At 40.5% G+C, this 21,720-nt stretch overlaps 1 protein-coding gene across 3 annotated transcripts in view; it reads left to right on the top strand.

The window, feature by feature from the left end:
• Window positions 1–21,481, top strand: part of BICD2 (BICD cargo adaptor 2) — a 79,218-nt gene extending 57,737 nt beyond the window's left edge. The window contains exons 4-8 of one of the 3 annotated variants that reach the window (XM_052678871.1): window positions 2,150–2,602; window positions 3,825–4,844; window positions 5,852–6,003; window positions 15,956–16,121; window positions 19,331–21,481. In XM_052678871.1, coding sequence (XP_052534831.1) covers window positions 2,150–2,602; window positions 3,825–4,844; window positions 5,852–6,003; window positions 15,956–16,121; window positions 19,331–19,336 — 1,797 coding nt within the window. In that variant the 3' untranslated portion in view covers window positions 19,337–21,481. Of the gene's footprint in view, window positions 1–2,149; window positions 2,603–3,824; window positions 4,845–5,851; window positions 6,004–15,955; window positions 18,211–19,330 lie in introns of those variants that run through there. The other 2 variants (XM_052678870.1, XM_052678869.1) reach the window with 2 other exon arrangements.
• Window positions 21,482–21,720: the final 239 nt, after the last annotated feature.

Here is a 21,720-nt window from a genome sequence, read left to right as displayed (position 1 = left end):
CCAAAAATGTTGAAGCTTTTTCTGACTGTTTCTGCATAGTTGTGAGGCCGTGTTGCTTTATTTTGAGGTCTAAGTCCTTCCATGGCCTTCTTTCTCTTTCTTGGAAGTAGAATGTTTTCCAGCTGTGCTTTGTTACTTGGTTCAATCTTTTCTTTGCACTTTTCTTTCAGTGCTTACTATCCATTCTCCTCTACCATGTCTGTAACTGGATGTATTTCTGAACATAGATTTATATTGCTGCTCAGTGCTTGCATTACTTGACCAGTTCTGTTCTTCTCTTCTGGCTGCTTTCATTAAATGTGAACTACAGATATGGTTACTCTGTGCTGTCAGATCTTATCTGAGAAGTCGTGGCTGGGCTATCTTTGTGATCTTGGAAAAGAAAACTGCATTTTTGGAACAATTCAGGAATTTCCCTCAGTTATCATTTCTGGAGATAATTAAATTAAACATAGTCTTTGGCCCAATTCACTATTTTTATGCTTCAGGTCCCTCTTCATCCCACTGTTTAAGCAAAATTCACTGTTCAGTTGAGAGACCAGTATAGTATTCCTGAAATGAAAGGATTTTGAGGTCAGCTGTAGTTTTAATACAATCTGTTGTGGTGAGCACTTAGTAAAAGCTTTGCTTGTTGTTGTTTTTTTTTAATTAATTCTCCTCCTGTGTTCTGATTGAAAGCTGCTCTACCAAGCAAGGCTGAATGTACTTCACTTATTTCCATGTGAACCTTTGTCAGTGTTTTACCTCTTTGACCTCACTGTGCCCAAAAGAAGGTTCCAGGTTGTACCTGTTCTCACCTGCATATATTTGGTCTAATTAAGCTTACTGGGGTGCTCTGACATAGTGTGGTAGGGATGAAGGAGGAATTGTGCTCTACATGCAGACTAGAAGAGATAGTGATCTGATAAATTCAGGTCTGTACAGGTTGCTGCTTTTAATTTTTACTATTTTTGTCTCATCTATCCTTTTAGGAGAAGCAGGTGAAAGTTCCCAGCTCTGTGTTCGCATTCTAAAATAATGAGATTCAAAAATGCTGTTTCTCTGGGTTGAGCCAGATTTAACCTCAGATGCTATCTTGTCAGTTGCTAGTAATTACTGACTACTTTTGGTATTCTGGAACCTTTAACAATATTCTGCAGTCTTAGATATTTGAGCTCAGTTAATTTTTTACATGGCAGTCCCATATTTCGTTTCATACCTTGTCATTATCCTACTTGATGAATTTTATTAAGCTTTAATAACTCCACTGGCATAACTAGAAGAATCCATCACGTTTTCCCAGGCTTAAGTTGCCAGACTGAATTAGCATGATTGGATCCTGTTTTTTAAATGGTGTGTTTCAGCACTTGTGCATATTGGCACCTGAAGTTTCTTTTATAGCTAGCAAAAAGTAGTCATATAATTTAGCATGGTTTCTTTGTTCAAGGTAAGGAAGGATATTCTTTAATCTTTTCTTTTTTTCAAGAGATTCAAAAGCTCACACTTTGTTTGTGTTCATAATTTCAGTGCAAGAGAGGTTTAAAAATAATGCAGTCTTACAGGTAAAAACTTACAGCATCCTGTAAGATGTCATTTAACTGTCTGAGTTGTAGCCCTGACAATGATGTGCTGCTGAAACAACGATGGCAGAAATAATAGAACATTGTATTTTGAATGTATAAAAGCAGAGTTTGATTGCTAGGTGTGTCCCACCAGTGGGATTGAGCACTGACATATACAAAAAGCAATGCAGGAGAGAATCAGAAGCATAGTTTTGGGGGGCTCTGTTTCAGAAACGTTGAGGCAAAGTTTGTGGGAAGGCTGATCAGGGAATCTGTTAATCAAACATAAGAAAAGTTTACATAATGTGCTAGGAAAGCCTGTTTTGTGATACCTCTGTATCACACATTGCACCTTTCAGCTACCTTAATTAAGGTGGAGCCAATCAACTCAATTGACAATTTGCTTAGGGATTTTATTCTATGATGTCTGTGAAGGTAAGCAGGCAGTGATTGCAGCAGCAGCACGACAGTGCAGCAGCGAGACTCAGAAAGAATTACTTCCTTCTCACCACGTTCAGTGAAATCAAACATCCAGAAATAAAAATACTTGGTGCTTTATAGGCAGACGTTTTCATTAGCAGTTTGTTCCCCTGTTTGTGTATTTTCAGGTGGAGTTTGAAGGTCTGAAACATGAAATCAAAAGACTTGAGGAGGAAACAGAGTTTCTCAACAGCCAGCTGGAAGATGCCATCCGGCTGAAGGAGATCTCCGAACGTCAGCTGGAAGAGGCCTTGGAGACGCTGAAGACGGAGCGAGAGCAGAAGAACAACCTTCGTAAGGAGCTGTCTCACTACATGAACATCAATGACTCCATGTACAACAGTCACCTGAACATCTCTTTGGATGGTCTGAAGTTCAGTGATGAAGCCACGGAGCCCAATAATGACGAAATCATGAATGGATTTGAACAAAATTGCCTGAGCAAACACAGCAGTGGCAAGAACAATACATCAACCCCCAAGAAAAATGAAGGCTTCCCTCCAGCACCAAGTCTGGTTTCAGATCTTCTCAGTGAATTAAACATTTCTGAAATCCAGAAGCTGAAACAACAGCTTGTGCAGGTAAGCATGTTCTCTAAGCAACTATGTACTTACAAATAAGTGCTGGAGTTCATTCAGATTGGAATTTTAGTCTTCTCAGTATTTTAGGGGGACACCTTACAGTATGAATTGTATTTCTGAAGTCTTTGGTTGCTTTAGAACACAGCTGTCCGAGCTTTTGGCTTGTCTGGCCCGCACTGGGTGAAGAGGTATTGTTTTGGGCTGCATATAAAATACATAATATAATTAATGTAGACAAGTGACAAAATCTTTTTTTAATACATTTTTGATTAAAACATAAGGCAACAAAAACATAAACTAGCTGGTTGGACATCTATGCTTTAGAATTTGAGGATGTTAAATGTTCGGCAGCGTAAAATCCATATTCTGGTATTTTTTAATTGTTATTAAAAGAAGCTAAATTTGGTCATGTTTTGTTTGGTGGCATGCAATACATGCTGTGTCCTCTACGTTACTTGTAGCAAGAAACTTCATAGTGTAAGTATTTTGTTAAAGAATGGATAGCTATTCCAGACACTTTCATCAAAAGGAGTTTTGCACAACCGTATCTGTTTTCTGTAATTATTTCTGAAATTACAGGCTTTTAATTGGTGCCGAGCATTTCTGTGTTATGTATGTTCTTTTGGGAGGCTGCAGAGCATGAAACCAAGTACATATTTCTGTTGCTGAGAAAAGTTTTAAGGTCATTTTGTATTATTTTTTTAAGAGCCCTGTTAGAAAGAACCATTGGAAAAATGGATTTCTTTCAAAATGAGAACTTTCTGAGGAGAATCTTCAAAACTTTCAGTATTTCTGAGGCTTTGCATTCTGGACTGTCCTATGTTTGTGATAACTTTCTCTTAGGCCAATTCAGAAAATATTTTGATGGAACTCCAAGCTCCCACTCTTGACTAACTGCTTGCTGTCTTATATTTACTTGAAAATTTGTATTATAACAGTAAATTTTAGCTTATCTTCAGCTGTGAGCATATTTTTACAAAGAAATGCCCATTTTAGAATGACAACAAGATATCTGGGGAGAAATAGCTCGGAATAGTTCCTTGGGTCTTTTTCTTTTTTTTTCTTTCTCTTTTTGAGTACATGAAATAGCCTTTTCAATAATGTGCACATGATCAGGTTTCTGTAAGCATGTGGACCTCGGCCTAAGTTGCTGTCTCTTAAAATGAAGCCACTTCAGTGAAAAGGTTTCCTTGACGTGGTTGTCTCTGTTCATGTGTTTCAGATGGAAAGAGAAAAAGTGAATCTGTTAACGACGCTACAGGAATCTCAGAAACAGCTGGAAAACACACGGGGGGCCCTTTCAGAGCAGCATGAGAAAGTTGGCAGGCTTACTGAAAACCTGAACGCAATGAAGAAACTCCAGGTCAGCAAGGAGCGCCAGTCTGCCCTGGACAACGAGAAGGACCGAGACAGCCATGAAGATGGAGATTATTATGAAGTTGACATCAATGGACCGGAGATCCTGGAGTGCAAATACAAAGTGGCTGTGGCAGAGATTACTGACCTAAAAGAAGAACTTAAAAATCTTAAGGCCAAATACAAAGAATGTGAGTCTAAGTATGAGGAAGAGAAGAACAGATATGAGACCGAGAGCCAAGCTCTCACGGAAAAGATTGCGTCCTTAGAAAAATCCAGCAGGCATGATAGAGAGCAAGTGGCCAGGCTGGAAAAGGAGCTGAAGAAAGTCAGTGATGTTGCTGGAGAAACGCAGGGCAGTCTCAGTGTGGCCCAAGATGAACTAGTCACCTTCAGTGAGGAGCTGGCCAATTTATACCACCATGTCTGCATGTGCAACAATGAAACTCCAAACAGGGTGATGCTGGATTACTACAAAGAAGGCAAAGGAGGACGCAGTAGTCCAGAGGCCAAGGGAAGGAGGTCTCCTATTCTTCTCTCCAAAGGGCTGTTAACGATTGATCTAGGGAAGGCAGAGAATGGCAGCGGTGACAGCAGCCCATCTCCAGTGTCATCTCTGCCATCTCCCGTGTCGGATCCTCGGAAGGAACCGATGAACATTTACAACTTGATAGCTATAATACGCGATCAGATCAAACACCTGCAAGCTGCTGTGGACAGAACAACTGAGTTGTCCAGGCAGCGTGTTGCTACTCAAGAACTTGGGCCAGTGGTGGACAAAGACAAGGAAGCTCTCATGGAAGAAATCCTCAAATTGAAGTCCTTGCTGAGCACCAAGAGAGAGCAGATAGCAACGCTGAGAACTGTGCTCAAGGCCAACAAACAGGTTAGTGTGTCTTACAGATGTGATGGTTATATATATATCAGGTCATAAATACAGCAGAGTTTATCTTTGAGGACATACTGCTGTTTCTTAAGTTCAGTGGAGCTTTTCTTCCTGATATCTGTAGGGAAGCAGGCTGAGAAGAGGCAAGCTGTTTCAGGTGAGGTACACAGCTGCACTACTGTGAAGCTGAGCACTGGAGCTCTAACTGGCTTTTGGCTGTCACATACTCATGAGAGTTTTTTTTTTAGGTATAGATTGAAGCTACCTAATGTGAATCATATCAGATTATGTTTAATGTAAGAAACATAAAATGAAGAAAGAACTTATTTTCTATTTGAAAGAATTCTAGAGTTCTTAAGCTTATGTCCTCTCTTAAAATACAAAGTAAAATAAAGTTTTCCAAGGTGAGGATGCGATACAAGAATGTGGTAACAATAACAAGGTTGAAAGGTAAAATCAGTCTTTGGTGGTTGGACTGTGCAATACAGATTTGCAGGGCAGTGGTGAAAATAAGGCACTAAGGAAGTGCTAAGGCACTGTGACATGCTTTGTTGTCTCCTCTAAAGTAGTACAAGTACAGCATTGTGTAAGAAATAAATATGTACTGTCAGCTTCCTTTTTTACTGTATTTTAACATAAAGTTATCCCATAACGTAAGATGAGCAAAATGCTCTAAGTGCAAGTTAGATGTGTGTAAATATAGACATGCTAGACATTTTTGTTCTTTGTGTTGAAGTATGTAATGCCTACTTTCATTTCAGTAGTTAAAGCTAGGCATTACTAAATGTATACTGCATAACTTCCTAGGTGCTGATGCACATTGGTGGGAGCAGGAGCCCCCCTATATCCCATCTGTTTCCAGTGCTCAAAGATGAAATTTTGTTTAATCTGTTCAAGAGACGTTGACCAGAAGTTTAACATCCCAATACTAAGTAAATGCTTAATTATGTGAAGGGGTGAAGTGTTCCATTAATTGCTATGTTTCTGTTCTTCTTGGTAAATGATAGACTGCAGAGGTAGCTCTTGCCAACCTAAAAAGCAAGTATGAAAATGAGAAAGCTATGGTTACAGAGACGATGATGAAGCTGCGAAATGAGCTGAAGGCTTTGAAAGAAGATGCTGCTACCTTTTCTTCCCTGAGAGCAATGTTTGCTACAAGGTAAAGAATATCTGAACTCTGCAAAATATGTCGTTCGTTGCTTGTGTGGGGGAGCAGCTGAGCATCCGGGCCACAAGCAGCAAAGCTGCCCATGCAGTAAGTGGCCGGGTGGCGTGTCCTTTTCCACATTCATTGCTCACAGTGTTTGTCTGCAGTGTGTTCTTGTTGATGAGGGAAATGTTAGGATTATAGTATGCTGCTACAAAACAGGAGTTCGATGTGGGGTTATTTAAATAATTTGAGTTATTGTCCCTATTGACCATTATCCCTGGTTCTTGAAGTCCTTAAAGCTGAGGACTGACATTTATCAATGCTAAACAAGTGCTTCTTATTCAATGAAGATTTCACTCTGCTTGACCTGGAGCAATTAAGAAAAACAAACAAACAAAGATGCTGGCAAACACAAACGTACATTGTTAGGTTGCCTGATCTGCAGTTGGCATCTTTCATTTCGTTTACCAGTGTGAACTCAACAGGGTCATCAGAACTTGCTTCTGCTCCTTAGTTGTGCTCTGTGGTGTTAGCAGATAATACATACTTGCTGATGCATCATGCGCTGTACAAGTGAGAAATTCATTTTGACTTATGTGTTGCTCACTGCTACTGCCATTGATTTCTTTAAAAATTGACATGTTTCTCTTTGAGAAACGTTGAAGTAGCAACCTTATTACAGAATGCAGCTCTCACAGCTAAGGAATGTGCAGTTGCTTCCGGTGTGCAGAGAATCCTGGAAACCAAACCAAACTAAACAAACAAAAAGGAAACAACAAAAAAACAACGAGAAATAAAGAAAAACCTTCATCTAAAAGTTGTCTGTCCCAGCTTAGTGACGTTCACAGGGACATCCCTAACAATGCTCCTGTGCCTGTATGTAACAATGCTGCCTGAAGGAGGTGGAGAGAAGAGAGCTGCTGGTGAATTAACCTAGACACTTGCTGTTAAGATAATCCAAAGGAATGGGACAGTCTGAATGTGCTGTGTGGTTCTCTGCATTCTCTTAGTGTGTGCATGTGTGTATATACATTTTTAAATGTATAACATTTTCTTTCTATCATCTGCTAAAAAGTACCACAATAGGGAACCACAAGGATGTTTGTAAGATTCCTGAGGCTTTTCCATATCTTTTTTTGTGGAGGTGGATCTGCAGCAGCATGAATGTCCCTTTAGTGACCACAGGCTTCCTGGTGATTCAGTCTTCCTCAGCAATATCTGTGTGTATGAGTAAGCATGGAAAGGCAAAATGTAAACTAAGGAAGCTGAAGATGGAGTTGTGGCACCTCATTATGCTGGAGAAAGCAGAACCCTGCACAGCATGCATTTATCCTGCTCTCCTTTTCTGGACTGTGATCTAATATCTCTTTGTTAACTGTAGATAGCTTGAAGCTGAGAGGAAAGGAAAAAATACACTACTGGCTTTCAGTTATTTTTCCTAGATGCAGACAGCTAGCTGCCTATGTTTTCCTACATGTTAATTCTGCTGCCTCAGTGGGTTAGTGTGAGTGTGGTTTGGAGAGGATGTATTGTCAGAGAACTAGGAGAGGAATCATTCTTTCCCTGCCTTGTTTCAGTGTGCTGTCACCTAGAGGTCGATTTTGTCCTTGTACTGAAAAGGGTTCTGTGGCATGAGGAAGGCAGAATAGAAGTTCTTATTAAAGTGAGAGACTGAAGAGCTCAGTGCCAGAGTTATTGCAGGGAGCTGCGTGTGATTAAAGGCACTGTCTGGGAATGCATGGCCAACTCCCCTGCCTAAATGAACAGTTAGCATTTCTGAACTTCTGTTCTACATAGTAACTGTAGTGAAAGCAATCAGAGGCCAAGAGCAAATCAGGACTGAAAAAGCTGAGGATGGAAGGAGTAGAGACCTCTTCCACCGACCTTTCGTCTTGTGAGCACTTGTGCTGCTGGTCACTGCAGCTGGGCCTTTGTACTCTGCCTCCAGCCTGTTGCAGAGAGCGTAGGAGCTGCTGGTTGCCTGCTGCATGCCTGGTGTTTCAGTAGCTTTCAAGACTTGCTGCTGCATAGGGCACTGTCACTCCTTTTCTCCTTGACCCCTGGTCAGGGAGGTTTAGTAGCCTGATGGCTGGCTGTGAGCATTTCCCTGCAGTGGCTGCTACGTATGAGCCCTTATTTCAGGTAAGATAGGGAAGGGGTATTCCGAGGTGCTTGGGCAAAGGTGACTTCAAAACAGTTTTTGAAGTTGATATTTAAAGAGCGCCTAAAATGTAAAGTATTAACAGCCCAATTTATTTCTCTGCCATTGCAAACAGCTAATGGAGCATCTATTAAGCACCGTCAGTCTCGTTCCTGCTCTGGCCAAGAAGTTTCTATCAGCAGAGATGAGTAACAAATGGTGGGTCCCTTGCCCCACCATACTCATTTCAGTGCTTTGTGTTTGACTGTGGGGTGAAGCAGACAGCTGCATACATCTGTATTTTCCACAGGAAACTGACCATTTTGTAGGATGCAAGAGAACTGTAACAATAATGTGAGTTGAAGATTGAGCGTGAATAGAATAACTGACCTAATTTCCTTTTTAAACTAGAGTAATCCTACTAATGTGACAATGCTGCCAGCTATTTTTAATAAGTAATAAAAATGCAGTAAGACTTGAGGCTGGAGACAAAGGAAGGCTTGCAAACCCAGATTAATAGCTTCCAGCATTAAAGGAGCTATTGAGAGACTGTTGGGGCATTCTAGACAACACCGGAAGCCTAAAATTAAGCTGTCACACAAAGGAATAAATCAAGATATGCACAATGTACTATGGAAGCGCATTCAGTAGCTCTGCTGCAGAAGTCCAGATTTTCTTAATCAGCACACCTCTCCCTGTTGTATGTACAAATGGGCTGAAAGCACTGGGGGCTGGTTTCAAATCTGCCTGATAGAGCTGGAAATGGAATTTACCTGCTTAATGAGACTGTAACAGCTCTTGCAGTGCTGTATTGCAATCAGATAATTTGGTATTTTGCTACTAAATTCTCCAGGAAAAAAAAAAGATGCAATGATTACTTTGTTAAAAAACTCGAAGAGAAGTTGAACTTTTTTTTTTTTGCTTTACTTTCTTGAATAGGTTTGCACTTGCTAACAGGAGTCCTCAGTGGTGCAAAATATAAATGAACAGCAAGGCCTGATGCATGTTAGGGTGTGAGGGTTCATTAGGGCGCAGCCTTCAGCTTCGTTATGAGATATGCATAGGTACGTCTTTCTCTTTTATGGATGCCACCTGGTTCCTGCACTTTACCTGTTATCTGAAGCAGCTGTTTGGAAGAATATTTCCCAATGTTTCTTAAAACTCTTCACACGAAATAAATTATGGCTGTCTTTCTGATCCCTGTAAGGGTGAGGTTCATCTCAGTACTATTAATCATATAAAAACTAGATTGTGCCAAAGTGAGTTTTCAAGGCTGTCTCTAAAGTCAACAGACAGACTGCCACTTCCCAGGAACTATTAACCAGAATGTAGAATAAACATCAGAGGGCACTGGCTGAGTCCTTACTGAAGTTCCTAGATCTATTCCTTGATGGTAGAAGAGAACTCTGACTGAACCTGCTTTAGCAGGGAGGTTGGACTTGATGACCTCAGAGGTCCAACCCTTGTGATTCTGTGATCTTCACCCCTCTGCAAAACGACAGGATTCTGCAGTTTGCTCTTCACGTTTTCTGTTTCTTTTCCAGAGGCTGAGAACAATCAAGGACAATAAGAGAACAGGCAGTTCTCGTTCCTCTGAAATAAAGATAGAACACTGAGAAATCCTGCAGAAGCCAGAGGTTTTTACAAGCAGAGAACAAATGTGCCCAGATGTAACTAATGGCTATCCCCATGCCCCACTGTTTTCATAAACAGTAAATAGAAGGAGAGACAAGCTTGGCAACAAGTCAGCAATGAGGAACAAGTGGCAAATGTTAGAATGTACTGGAAAAAGTGACAGGATGTAATATGAGATGAAAATTGCAAGCTAGTGAATGTGGTGAGAAGCAAAGCTTATGGCTACAAGAAACTAGCTGCTCTTTGTTAATGGAGAGTTTTTTAAATGAATAAACTGTGTCAGATTGTTTTTTCTGAGTGTCCAAAGTATTTGGGAAAGTATTCCCATGTTCTTGATCGTCAAGGGGCTGCAGAATATAAAGGAGCTTAAATTCATGCAGATAACAGTGCAGTCCTCACAGGACTGAGAATATAGCTAAATGTAGCTGGACTCCACACAGTAAAATATTGAGCTTGTCTAAAAATACCCTGTAGGATAAAATCTCAGAGGAACCAGACACTGAAAATGGGACTTTGAAAATTTCCAGAGTGGGATTCCAGACAGGAGTAAGAGTTTGTGTCCTGTTCCTGCTGCTCAACCTGGAGCTGATGAAGGATGACTGGAAAGTCTGGGCTGCGACATAAGGGCAGGACCGAAGCATTCAGCCGTGTTACCCACAGAAGAAGACATAAGTAATATCTTATAGACAGTGGTTGATGTCCTGTGCCTGCCTGTCATTATTCAAAGGCATTTGGATAATGGATAATGCCCTTAACAGAATGACTCAACTTCTGGTTAGCTCTGAAGGGGGCAGGCAGTTGGAATGGATGATCCTCGTAGGTCCTTTCCAGCAGAACTATTCTTAATAGCCATGTTTATAACACTAATGTAACTGTAACACTAACTCTAGACTCTACACAGTATGACAATTAAAATGCCTAATGCAAGTAATGCTGGATATGTCAGCACTCAGCCTTGGTGAAGGCGTTCCTTGTAGATAAACCCCGGAGCTGGGTTGCAGCAATGAGTTCAGTCTTCCCTCAGATATCTTTCAAAGTAACTGTGTCCACCCCACGAGTTCCTGGTGCTTAGTTTGAAGCCCAGTTATGCTGAATGTTGAGGAGAGCAGAACGCAGGAGATGTCCCTGTGCTGTAGGTAAGGATGATGCCAGCTCTTGGCACGCAGCCTGTCTGCCCTTTGTTTTTAATCGAATTATGAAGTGGGTTACTTGAAAATACCTTATATGGCAATACCACGGCAGCAGCTATTTGGATCTGTAGTCTAGTAGCCACGTAGTTGTTTGGCTTTTTGCATAGCGTTGATAGGAATGGAGAGTTCAGGATTAGGTCTTCATCTTCTGCTCCCCCCTTTCAGTGAGGACTTGGGAAAAAAGTCCTGCCTGGGTGATAGCTTAGAAATTGCTTCTAATCTAGTGGCATAAGATCGTTAGTTTTGTCTTCTAAAATAGGTCTAAACAAAAAACGAAAAGAAAAAAAAAAAGTTTTCTTTTGAATTCTAGAAGAGGGAATTTGCCATAAAAGTTTATGATCTGTCCTTGAGAGTTTTTATCAGTGGAAGTTCAGAGCAGTACCCAGCTGTGTGGGGCTGACTGTTCCCCCTCTGTGCAGGGGTGCAGGACACAATCCTTCCCACATGTTTCAAATTATAAGAGATTTATGGTTTGATTACTTCCTTTAATAGCTTTTACTAATGAACATTGATTACACATGGCTGATTGTAAGCATTTTAGAAAACTGTAGCTGGTTATAAATTATACTCTGTTTACAGTGCAGATGTCAGTGATGCACACGTATAAAGGCTATAGATTTATTCTTTTCAATGCACAGCTCAGATGAGTTTTTAATGCAAGGCGTTGAGGAAGGAATTGCCAGTGAGGAATTTACAATGAGTACAGTTTCACCAGACCTACTTGTACCTTACATAGAGCCTTAAGCTGGCCAACCCCAAGGTGTTCGTTCTTCTGCCTTCATCAGCATTCATGCTTTATTTGAGTCTGTGCAGTACAGCTGTGCACATGAAGCAAGAGCTGGGCTTAGTTTGCTTCCCAGAGTCGTTCAGATGCTGACCTAGAGGAGGGCCAGGGTCCTGCAGTTGGAGCTGGGTGAATTTTCTGTGTAGCTGAATTGGGACTGGTGTGTGCAATGAGCTTGCTTGCCTGGAACAGGCTTATGTAGAGTTTTTTTTTTAATAATTATGCTTTAAAAACTTTTTCTAGAAACAAACATATTTTTTTAATGGATATGCAAATCCCTACGCAGTGTGAGTTCCTCTGGGGCGGACAGCTTCAGTAGCTAGCTGGGGTGGTTACGATTGGTAGTTCCTGAAGGCTTGGTTTGGTGGGTATGGTGGTGTAATGGGTTGAAGGTTGGGCTGGATGATCTTAGCAGTCTTTTTCAATCTTGATAATTCTATAATGCTCAGGTTTGGCTGTTTTCTGTTGTCCATATGTAGTGACAACCCTCAGTTTTCTGTCTTTTTGTGGTGAGCTCCTGGGAAGTCTTTATTTAAACCTTGGCCTTGCAGTTAACAATCTAAATAGTATAAACTGTAAACCTTGTCCTCGGTCCTGGTCCACGCGGTATCCATGGAGGTCATCTGCAAAACAGAGCAGAAGGTTGCCTTTGGAGGGGGAAGGTGAAAGAAAGAGGGTGTTAAAATTCTGTCTTTAATATTAATTTCTAACATAAAGAATCGGTTTGGAAGCAGGTGGCTAATACCCCTTACAGCTGAACTCACTCGCTGTTCATTTACATGTCATTTTAACTGCTGCTCTACTAACACATAGGGAGTTTAAATCTTCTGTGCCATTATGTAGGCTGACAGCATAATCTCTCCATGTAGAAGTGAGAGCAGTCGATGCTCTGGAAGCCTCCTTCAGTCACACCTCAGTCTTGCTTTCTTGGAAATGGTGTTATGGGCCTCATGCTGACTGCAGAGGAGGGGGGAAGAAGTTTAATTATATCCAGGTGCCTTTGGTTACGTCACTTATTTGCAGAAAGATCTTGAGTCAGTAGTGAGTTCAGCTATAAATGGTACTAAGTGTGGTACATGCTGAAGTTTAAAGAAAATAATATGTAGGAATATTATGGCACTTGTCAGAGGTAGTGATTTGCAGCTTTTGAAAATGAACCGACTCGTTATATTTGTCAAAAATTTGACATTGAACAGTTTTAGAGGATTTTGCTTTTTCCCATCACAATATTTAATGTTCGACTGTGTGGATATTTGTTTTTGTTGGTGGTGGTCTTCAGAATCGAGTAGGTGTTTCCTTGAGCTCTTTGTTCTGTTGTTCTAATTATGAATCCCAAGAAAATAGGCAACATCAAAAGATTCTCTTCAGTATCCACTTAAAAATGTGAACATGTTCACAACACAGCACAACAGCCTTATGCTCAATTTATGTTCTTTAAAGAGTGAGAGTTCAATTATATTTTCAAAAGTGTTTTTAAAACAAAGGTACTTTGTGTTCTGATCTTCTAATGATTTTGCATTCACTCTACAGCTGGGAAGTAGCTGAGCACATGGCACATGGGATTGTGAAAAGGAAAGATATTTTATTGTTACATCTGCAAAGCAGAAATACAGCTACAAGTACCACAGAAGCACGCTGTAGTGGCTGCTGCTACCATGGGTAGCTCTGCTCTGAGTAAAGCAGCTCTGAAGGCTGTTGTGCTGCAGTGCCTGGGGAAGCTAACTTCTTGTGTGAGGAAGCGAAATGGGGAGTGGGTGAGCAGCAGAAGTAGGGCACATCCTGGTCCACCTGCACACACTGCATCTGCTCTCCCATCCAATTTTCAGTCCTCACCTGTTTGGTTCAAAGGAACTGTTGCAGTGTTTTGCATTATGGATTGTTCCCCTGACTGAGGGCAACCACGCTTGCACCAGGATAAGGTTTGCTTTCGAGGCTGTATTGTTTCAATTCACTTAAAGATCAGGAAAACAGATTCAGGGTGCACAAAGATGTGCAGCATAGTAGTTAGACTTCCTGCCTGTCCCATGTCCGCCCGCACACAAAACAACAGTTATTCAGGTATTGTAAAAATTGCAGCTGTTTGTATGCTACTGATAGCACTTCTTTTGTTGCTCAGGAAGGAAAAGCTGCCTTCGTAGAGTTGTGTGGAAAAAAGCGGTGGAGGCATTTTATGTCCTGCATGCCTCATTTTTTGAGGCAATCATTGGATATTTTGAACCTTTGCACTACATCAAGTGTGTCGAGGTAGTGACTTGCTACAGTAAGTTTCTGGAGACAAATTCATGGCTTTAATTCTAGCTCAGCTCACACACCAACTACTTTATGACTTCAGGTGCCCGTCCATGCTATCAGGTTTGGCACAAGTGACCAGGCACTTTTTACCTAGAATGTCACAAGAGCGTGTAAAAACTGGAGGGAAACCCAACAGCCCTCAGCCTTCTGTCTTTAGTCTGCACCTTGTTCCAACCCGCAGATGAAAGAAATGCACTTCTAACAAACTAGAGCAATAGGGCATAGTGTGAGCAGTGATGTCATGAGCCATGCCTTCCTGCAGCCCTGGCCTCATTTGAAGCTGGTGCCAGGTGCCACCTCCATAAGAGAGCAGGGAGGGCTGGTATGGCAGCAAGACTTATTTTTCCTCTTCTCAGTCTTCCCAGGGCTATTCCTACATGTCTTCCTCTCTGCTTGTACTCACAGAGGCGCATAGACTTGTTTTGCCTTGTGATGTCCCTCTAAATCTGAAGAGGAAACAACAAGCAATAGGATCGTAGCATGTTTAGGGTTCCTGATTTTTTGATACTGCTTTGTTGTTTTGGTTTTGCCGTGCTCACCATTAACTCACATAGGGTTTCTACAGTGCTTCTGCCGCATGCAGAGATTTGTGTGGAGGTTCCTGCACACAGCAGCCCTAAACTCACATCCTTCTGCTAGGCTAAGCTACATTGCAGTCTGCAGGTTTTACATAAACGTTTCTGGGTTACTGTATAATCTCCATATGTGTTCCAAAATAAAATTCAGGTTTTTTTCCTTTCCCTTGTTCTCTTCCCAAGAAAAAAATGGTTAAGGATAAGGCCTAATCCTGCAGCTTGAAGTCATGGAGAACAGAATGGAGGACTTCATTGTATAAGCACAGCTGACAAATCTGCATGTGAATGTGGTTTTATTCAGTGTGGGTGTTGTTTTTTTTTTTTTTTTCCCAGTCTTCTTTATGTTGTTTAATGATGGTAAATGTCCCGTAACCTCAGGGGCTTTTCCATTTTGGCATTAAAAGGAACTTCTTTGCAGATATTATTGCTTTTATGAAGTAGTTGTGTTTTACAGATGTGGCCATTGTAAATTCCAGCTGGTGCCTATGATTATTCTCTTGCTACCCATATTTATAATTCTTCTGTGTGCAGTAAATGTGCATTTACGTACATGTAAAGATAGACACTTTTAAACTGTGGTGCACCATGCTAGCTCAGTTTCCAAGCAGGCATCCGTATGGCCTCCCCTAAAGGGCTCCTAGTAACACCCAGTTCTGTTGTTTAATTGGTTCAAAATTAATTTTGGTGGTGAAAGCTATCATATAAAAGCAAATTGCTGTAGAAAAAGCAGTAATAAAATACTAATCATAGTTTCACATCAGGAGACAGAGTAGATTAAACTAAAATTATTAAAGATGCATCTTTATAACAGTGCTGTTCAGTCTCCATTGGGAATTGGTTGGTGTTGTCCCTGGGTGACTTAACAGCCTGTGAAGCACAGGGGCTCTTTGAACAGCATCAATAAGCGCTCTGGTAATGGCCATATTACAGCACTCCTACTGCTCCCCTCTGACTCCCTTTGCTGCCTGAAAGTTAAAATGGATGTGGTCTCTGTGTAAGTGGAGACAAAAGTAAATTGATGGCATTATGTGTGTGCACTGTGTCGGGCTGATGGGCTGTAGGACATCCTGCACATCTTATACAGGAGTTCTTTCACACCAGGCTTCAGTTATCCAGGGGCACCCTTCGTTGTGCTGCCCTGAAAGGCGTGAAAGTGCTGAGCGTGGGACTGTAAGGACCCCACTGAAGGTAGTTGTGATTTCCACAAGTTGACCAGAGTTCCTGTTTAAAGCTGTATGCAAGCAACCACAAGATTATAAGACTGTGCTGATATCTGCCAGGCACGAGGGATTCATGCTGTGTGGATGGAAACGGGATTGCTAAAGGTTGATGTATTTCATTGCAGATGTGACGAATATGTCACACAGCTGGATGAAATGCAGCGGCAGCTCGCGGCAGCTGAAGATGAGAAGAAGACTCTGAACTCCTTGCTTCGGATGGCAATCCAGCAGAAACTGGCACTGACCCAGCGCCTGGAGCACCTGGAGCTGGACCACGAGCAGTCCAAAAGAGTGCGCACAAAATCTGCTTCCAAAGCCAAGAGCAGTAACCCTACTGTAAGTCATGTTCGCTCTTGTGGAGACAGGCCTGAAGGATCTGTCCTTAATAACCAGGTGTTTTGTAGCGAAAAATATAAAATCTATTGTGACTAGGAGAGGTGTGTAGAAAAAACGTATTATGCATCTTATTTTATGCTGTAATTGTCAGCGTAAATCCCCACTATCTGACGTCGCGGTGAGTTGACTTGTACTAGTAAGTTGTTAAACCAGGTAATACAAGTTGTATTACGGTGGTCTTAACTGTAACTAATTCGTAAGTACGGGGATGGTATTAACAAGTTAATGGTGGAAAGGAAGTAGCTTTTTCCACAATTAACCTGTGTGGGTTTTGCTGGTTATGGTAAGTGTTAAGAGTACACCTGATATATTCTGTCTGGTGTGACTAATTGTAGTTCCTATAGCACAAATGTGATCCTTTCTCCAGGGTTGCAGCATACTTTAATAAATGCTTTCACAGACAGAAGTGAACAGAAAACCTCCCTTGCTGCTGAGGCTAGAAGTGGTGAAAAGCAAGTGTTCAAATCAGAGTTATGTCTTGAAAACAGGTAACATTTTGAAACTAGAACCAAAATTAAATAATTTGCCTGATATGGCAAATACTAAGAACTTGCAGTTATATCACCACTTACCAATGTCCTAGAGCTTTTATAGGCCATAAAAGCTAGGAGATACATGGTAGGATACGTTATTTACACTCTGCTTCCCTCACTTCAGAGGGTTAACCAGATGAAACTTGCACATTTATACTAAAAATATGCAATATTTACCCCCATCTGGTATAAAAGCTAAAAGTTTGAGAATTGGGATCCTACCTGTGGGCAGTTTCACTTGAAATTATACTCTGGAAAAGTCCCGTGTCCTGGAAGGATCTCTATGGTGTCCTGATGCTCCTTGCAGCACACCTGGGGAGGAATCTGTTTGGTATATTAGTGTAGCCACACGATGTGTCTGTGTAGAAGTAATGAGACTATGGTCTAGTATTGTTTTTCTCAGCTTTCAGTATTAATCCAAACAGGATGATGCTTCAGAGCTCTGATCATTTTTTAAATACACAAACGATGTTGCATTCCTTATGCAAGAACATGTTCCACAGGGCTCTACATTATAGGCACAGGAAATGGAAGCAGATCACCCACTAATAAATATTTATGAAGTAGCTTAGTATGCATATTAATCTTTAAAAACAAACAAACTTTAGTCTGCTGTTGAACTTCTAAGAGGCCTTTTTAGCCACTTAATTTAAAAATGGTTGAAAATACAAAAGTGTACTTCATAATTGGTGCCTATATGGAAGATCAAGAGCGAAAAAGTTGTTTCTAAAATTGTGGAAAATCTGTGGAGCACAATAAGGCACGCTTTTTTTTCCCTTCAAACCAGTTTTCAAGTGCCTACCCTCAGACTTCATTTTAATGTAAAGCCCTGTTCATTTTGTACTCTTTCAAACAATTTTGTATGCCTATAGTAGTACTTAAAAGCAAGGCGAGACTGCACAGCTGTCTGCTCAGTAGTCCTGTTCTATAAAGCCATTCTGATGTTCCCGCTGTGGTACCGCCTCATCTCACTGCCATTTCTTATAGATGATCAGCAGCTTGCTTCCTCTGCATTGCCACTCTGCCTATAGTAGTCAGGAGATATCACAGTACTCATGTAAGGTAATAAGGAGCACAGCTTGTTTTCCCAGAGAGGGGAAACCGCTTGGGATTTTGGCTTCCCAGATACTAGGAGGAAAAAAAATAACAGTGAAGTCCCATACAATGAGACTGCAAACCAATGGAACTGTGGAAAACTTGCTATGAAGCCGAGAAACATGAGGATGCCACAGCCAAATGCCAGAATTGCATTTCCCAGGATTGAGAGCTGGGGGAAAACCCAGGTTTGTTAATTCTGATGTGCTGCTGAAACAGCACTGCTATTGCAAATAGCAATTCTGGCCTTAGAAAATAGGCCCTGTGCATCTGATATTACTTTTTTTTTTTTTTTTTAGCAAACACTGAGTTCTCCTGAATTTGAGCTTTAATTGTGCTAAGCAGCAGGTTTGATATTTTAGAAGCAAGGCATTTTTTAACAATTTTCAATCCTGCTTTTCTCTTCTTTGCTGCACAATCTTCCAAAAGGCCTTTATTCTTCTCATTCCTGCATTAAGTGTAATTAAAAATACTTGGTAAAGGAGGCATCGGCGTGCTCACCTTCTGTGCTGCAATAGAAACAGAAGTTTGCTTCCACTACAGTAGGGAGCTGTAATACATCTCTCACCACGTCTCTGATTGCAGTATTTTCACAAAATACTGATGGCAAAAGAAGTAAATTGGAGAAACTAATTGAATTAATTGTCAGGCTTTTTTTCAAATTAGCTGCAACTTTCTATAAAGATTTCAGTGTTAGGGTGGCTATTACTACTGGTCTTAGCTCACGCTCTTCAGTTCCAGGCACGAACAATTTTGCTATCAGCACAATAGTCCTAGTTATCATTTCTACCTTCTTTCATTTCTGTGGATCTATAAATTGAAAGGCAAACCTCACCGCTATTTGAGCTTGTTGAAGTCATGGTTAAACTTCTTCTAGTGTCTGTTATAATTTAAAAAAAGAAAAGAAATGAGCCATGGTGGTAAAGGTGACTTGATCCTGCTGTTTGTATTTTTAGATAATGATTGTGTTTAAGATTGAGGCTTGTAATTCCTGATTAACCATTTCTTAAAATGTATGTTTGCTGTAAGTCTTTCATATCACTTCCAATGGGTTGGGCTAAAGCATGAAAAATTTCTTAAGCCGTCACCTACCTCTGCAAGCAGGCTCTTCTGAATGATGCTCTCTGCATTGGCCTGCATGACACACTGACCTGCATGTTTCTGGAAAGTGTTTCTTGCACATTTATTGCTGTTAACTTGTGCTTGAACAGCAAAGCTTTATTCAGTACTTGTAAGAAACTTTCTTTCTGCAAAGCTATACTTCCAGGCTAAACTCATAAAGCACTGTTTCATCAGCTTGGAAAGCATCTTTGAGCTAAATTCGCTGCTTCAACCCCAGCAAGCTAACAGACTCCCTCAACAACTAACCTGCTATGGAGCTTTTGCAGCACGTTGTATTAAGTTGTCAGTTCTATGAGAATTAAACACTGTTTTGTTTTTTTTTTCTAATGCTATTTTTTTTTTTCCATTTTTCAGCTGTAGAATAGTCCATGGAGAAGGCCTTTCCAACAGTGCAACAGCATTTCTTAGCCTCTTTCATTGTGGTTATAAGTGGTAGCCCATTGCACAAAGAATGCAAACCACTGCCCCGATCCTAACTTTTGAAAACTCCTTTCCCTGTGTACTACCTGAAACTTTCCTTTTATGTCTCAAGCTATAAAACAAACAAGCTTTACCTATAAGTGCTGCTGCAGTAAGAAAACTTACAAGTGCTGAAGAAACCTACTTCAAATGTAATGATCACCACATTAGTTTATGATCTACTAGAAATGTTTGGATGGGGGAATTTCTTATCTCATTGCAGACGCTCATTGTTCATCCGGTCATTAAACCTGTGCACTTTTGATATTTTGATATTTCTCTTTAGCTTCTTTAATTCCTTATGTAGAAGAGTTTATATAAATGCAGTGGTTTGTGCTCATAGTTCCTCTCCAACTTCGACTTCTGATGGTTGATTTCTACATCAGCATGTGGCAGAGATTATTTTTTTTTGGCTCTAGATGTGTTTAGAAAAGAGTTTCAACACAAAACAGGAGCTCTGCTAAACTATATGTGTGCTGTGCTTCAGCAGCTTTTTATTATTATGAAATGTTAAGCTTTATATGTTTAAATTACTGATTTTTTTTTTTTTTAACTGCCATATTCATTAAGAAATCCAGGGTATTCAAATTCTGGGGTTTTTTTCATATTGTATTATTATTCTTAGGAATAGTTCAATGTAACAAGAAGAAAACTTGACTTTGCTCTGGTTAAAACAGTAATAGGCACTTGAAAAATATAAGAAAAGTAGTGTTACCTATAAATTCCAGAATTCCTGGGTTTTAGGAAGTTGAAGTATTATTGATTAACAGAATTTTATACAACTGTACCAGTTAAATTCCAAATTGGAATTGTTTTGTTACTTTTTCATTTTTATTGTGCCAAATTATGGTACATTTAGAAAGAAAAATTCTAAAGTTGTCAATGATAGGGTGTTATCTATCAGCGCCTTCTGTCATTAATTATTGCCAGTAGTGCCTTTAATCATTTGAAGGGAGAACCTTAGAACAGCTTCGTCTGTACAGGAGGGAGCGGAGTGGCTGTTGTGGAATTCAGTGAAGACGTGGAGCAATAAGTGCAAAGCGAACTCCCCTGTCGCACATTTTTAATGGGTAGACTTACTGTGCTGGATGGTATGTTCAAGGAATTGTAAAAAATTCTGTTAGTCAATGATATCTCATCGTGCAAATCCTTACAAATTCAGGGGAAGAGAGGGAAGAGAGAAAAACAAAACCGAAACGAACCCGAATACACTTTGGGAACCAAACGGACTCCTAGCAAACACACGAGCAGGATGTAGAAACACATTTGTGTAACAGTACGGGGGGCGCATCGGGAGCATTGATGTTATTTAGCTTCGTGTGGTGGTGGATGCAGTTAACCATAGTATTGTTTGCAAATGTGAACAACGAACACGAGTAACTTCTCTTGCATGTTATACCTAATGGTTGTGATTTCAGGAAACAGAAACGGAGCAGTGCATCACCAAGCTGTACCTGCCTCTGGGGTGCTGTTTGTTGAGGCTGATGTGAACGATTAAATTGGTACTTGTTGGGGGGGAATTCCCCCTCCTCAAAAAAAGTACAAATTGAAATAATATTGACAGTAGGGAAAAGATTTCTGTTTGCTGGAAAAAAAACACAAAGAACAACATTATTATTCCTAGATGTGGGGACTTATATTTCCATCTTCTGTTACAGTATTGATTCATAAGAAATATTGTTGCATTTAAAATTACTACATTTGTATGTGGGTATTTATTTGAAATGATGTCGAAGTACTGTATTATGTTCTATGTGCATTACCTTTTAGTGGTGGATTGGTCTCCATTTAATGTCCTATGCATGTATTCTTGCCAAGTAACCTTTACCCAGATCTGAAAAAAGTGGTTGTTAAAGAGACAACGTGGGAACTGATTCTTAAAAGTATCATTGTGTGTTAATTGGATAACCTTAGGAGGCATAGAGGGAAAAATGTTACTTCCAAATTAATACGGAAATGTTAATGTAGGAAAGCAATCTGCCTGCGTAAAGGTAGTCACATTGGCAGTGTCAATAAAAGAGAAAAGGAATCACGTTTCCCGCTTGCGCTTTTTGCTTTCTTGTCTTTTTGAGAAGGCACCGTGCTGATCTGTCAGCTTTCCTAGGCTGTTTTCACAGTGGAACTAAACGAATACACTTACCTGAGAGAAATGGAGAACTTACAGCTAAGTTTGCTGCAAGACTGCACAATTGGTTCTTTGTGCTCGTATCTGAGGATGCTGCATCAGAAGCTGCATCCTCAGCACAGCTTCACCGGTGTTCCAGGATTGGTTCTGAGGGAGACGG

The sequence above is a fragment of the Tympanuchus pallidicinctus genome, unplaced genomic scaffold (genome assembly GCF_026119805.1).
Source record: "Tympanuchus pallidicinctus isolate F22 unplaced genomic scaffold, pur_lepc_1.0 scaffold17, whole genome shotgun sequence".
In the NCBI taxonomy this organism is placed as follows: Eukaryota; Metazoa; Chordata; class Aves; order Galliformes; family Phasianidae; genus Tympanuchus; species Tympanuchus pallidicinctus.
Note: the sequence above shows the minus strand (reverse complement) of the source record. Positions and strands in the feature narration are given on the sequence as shown.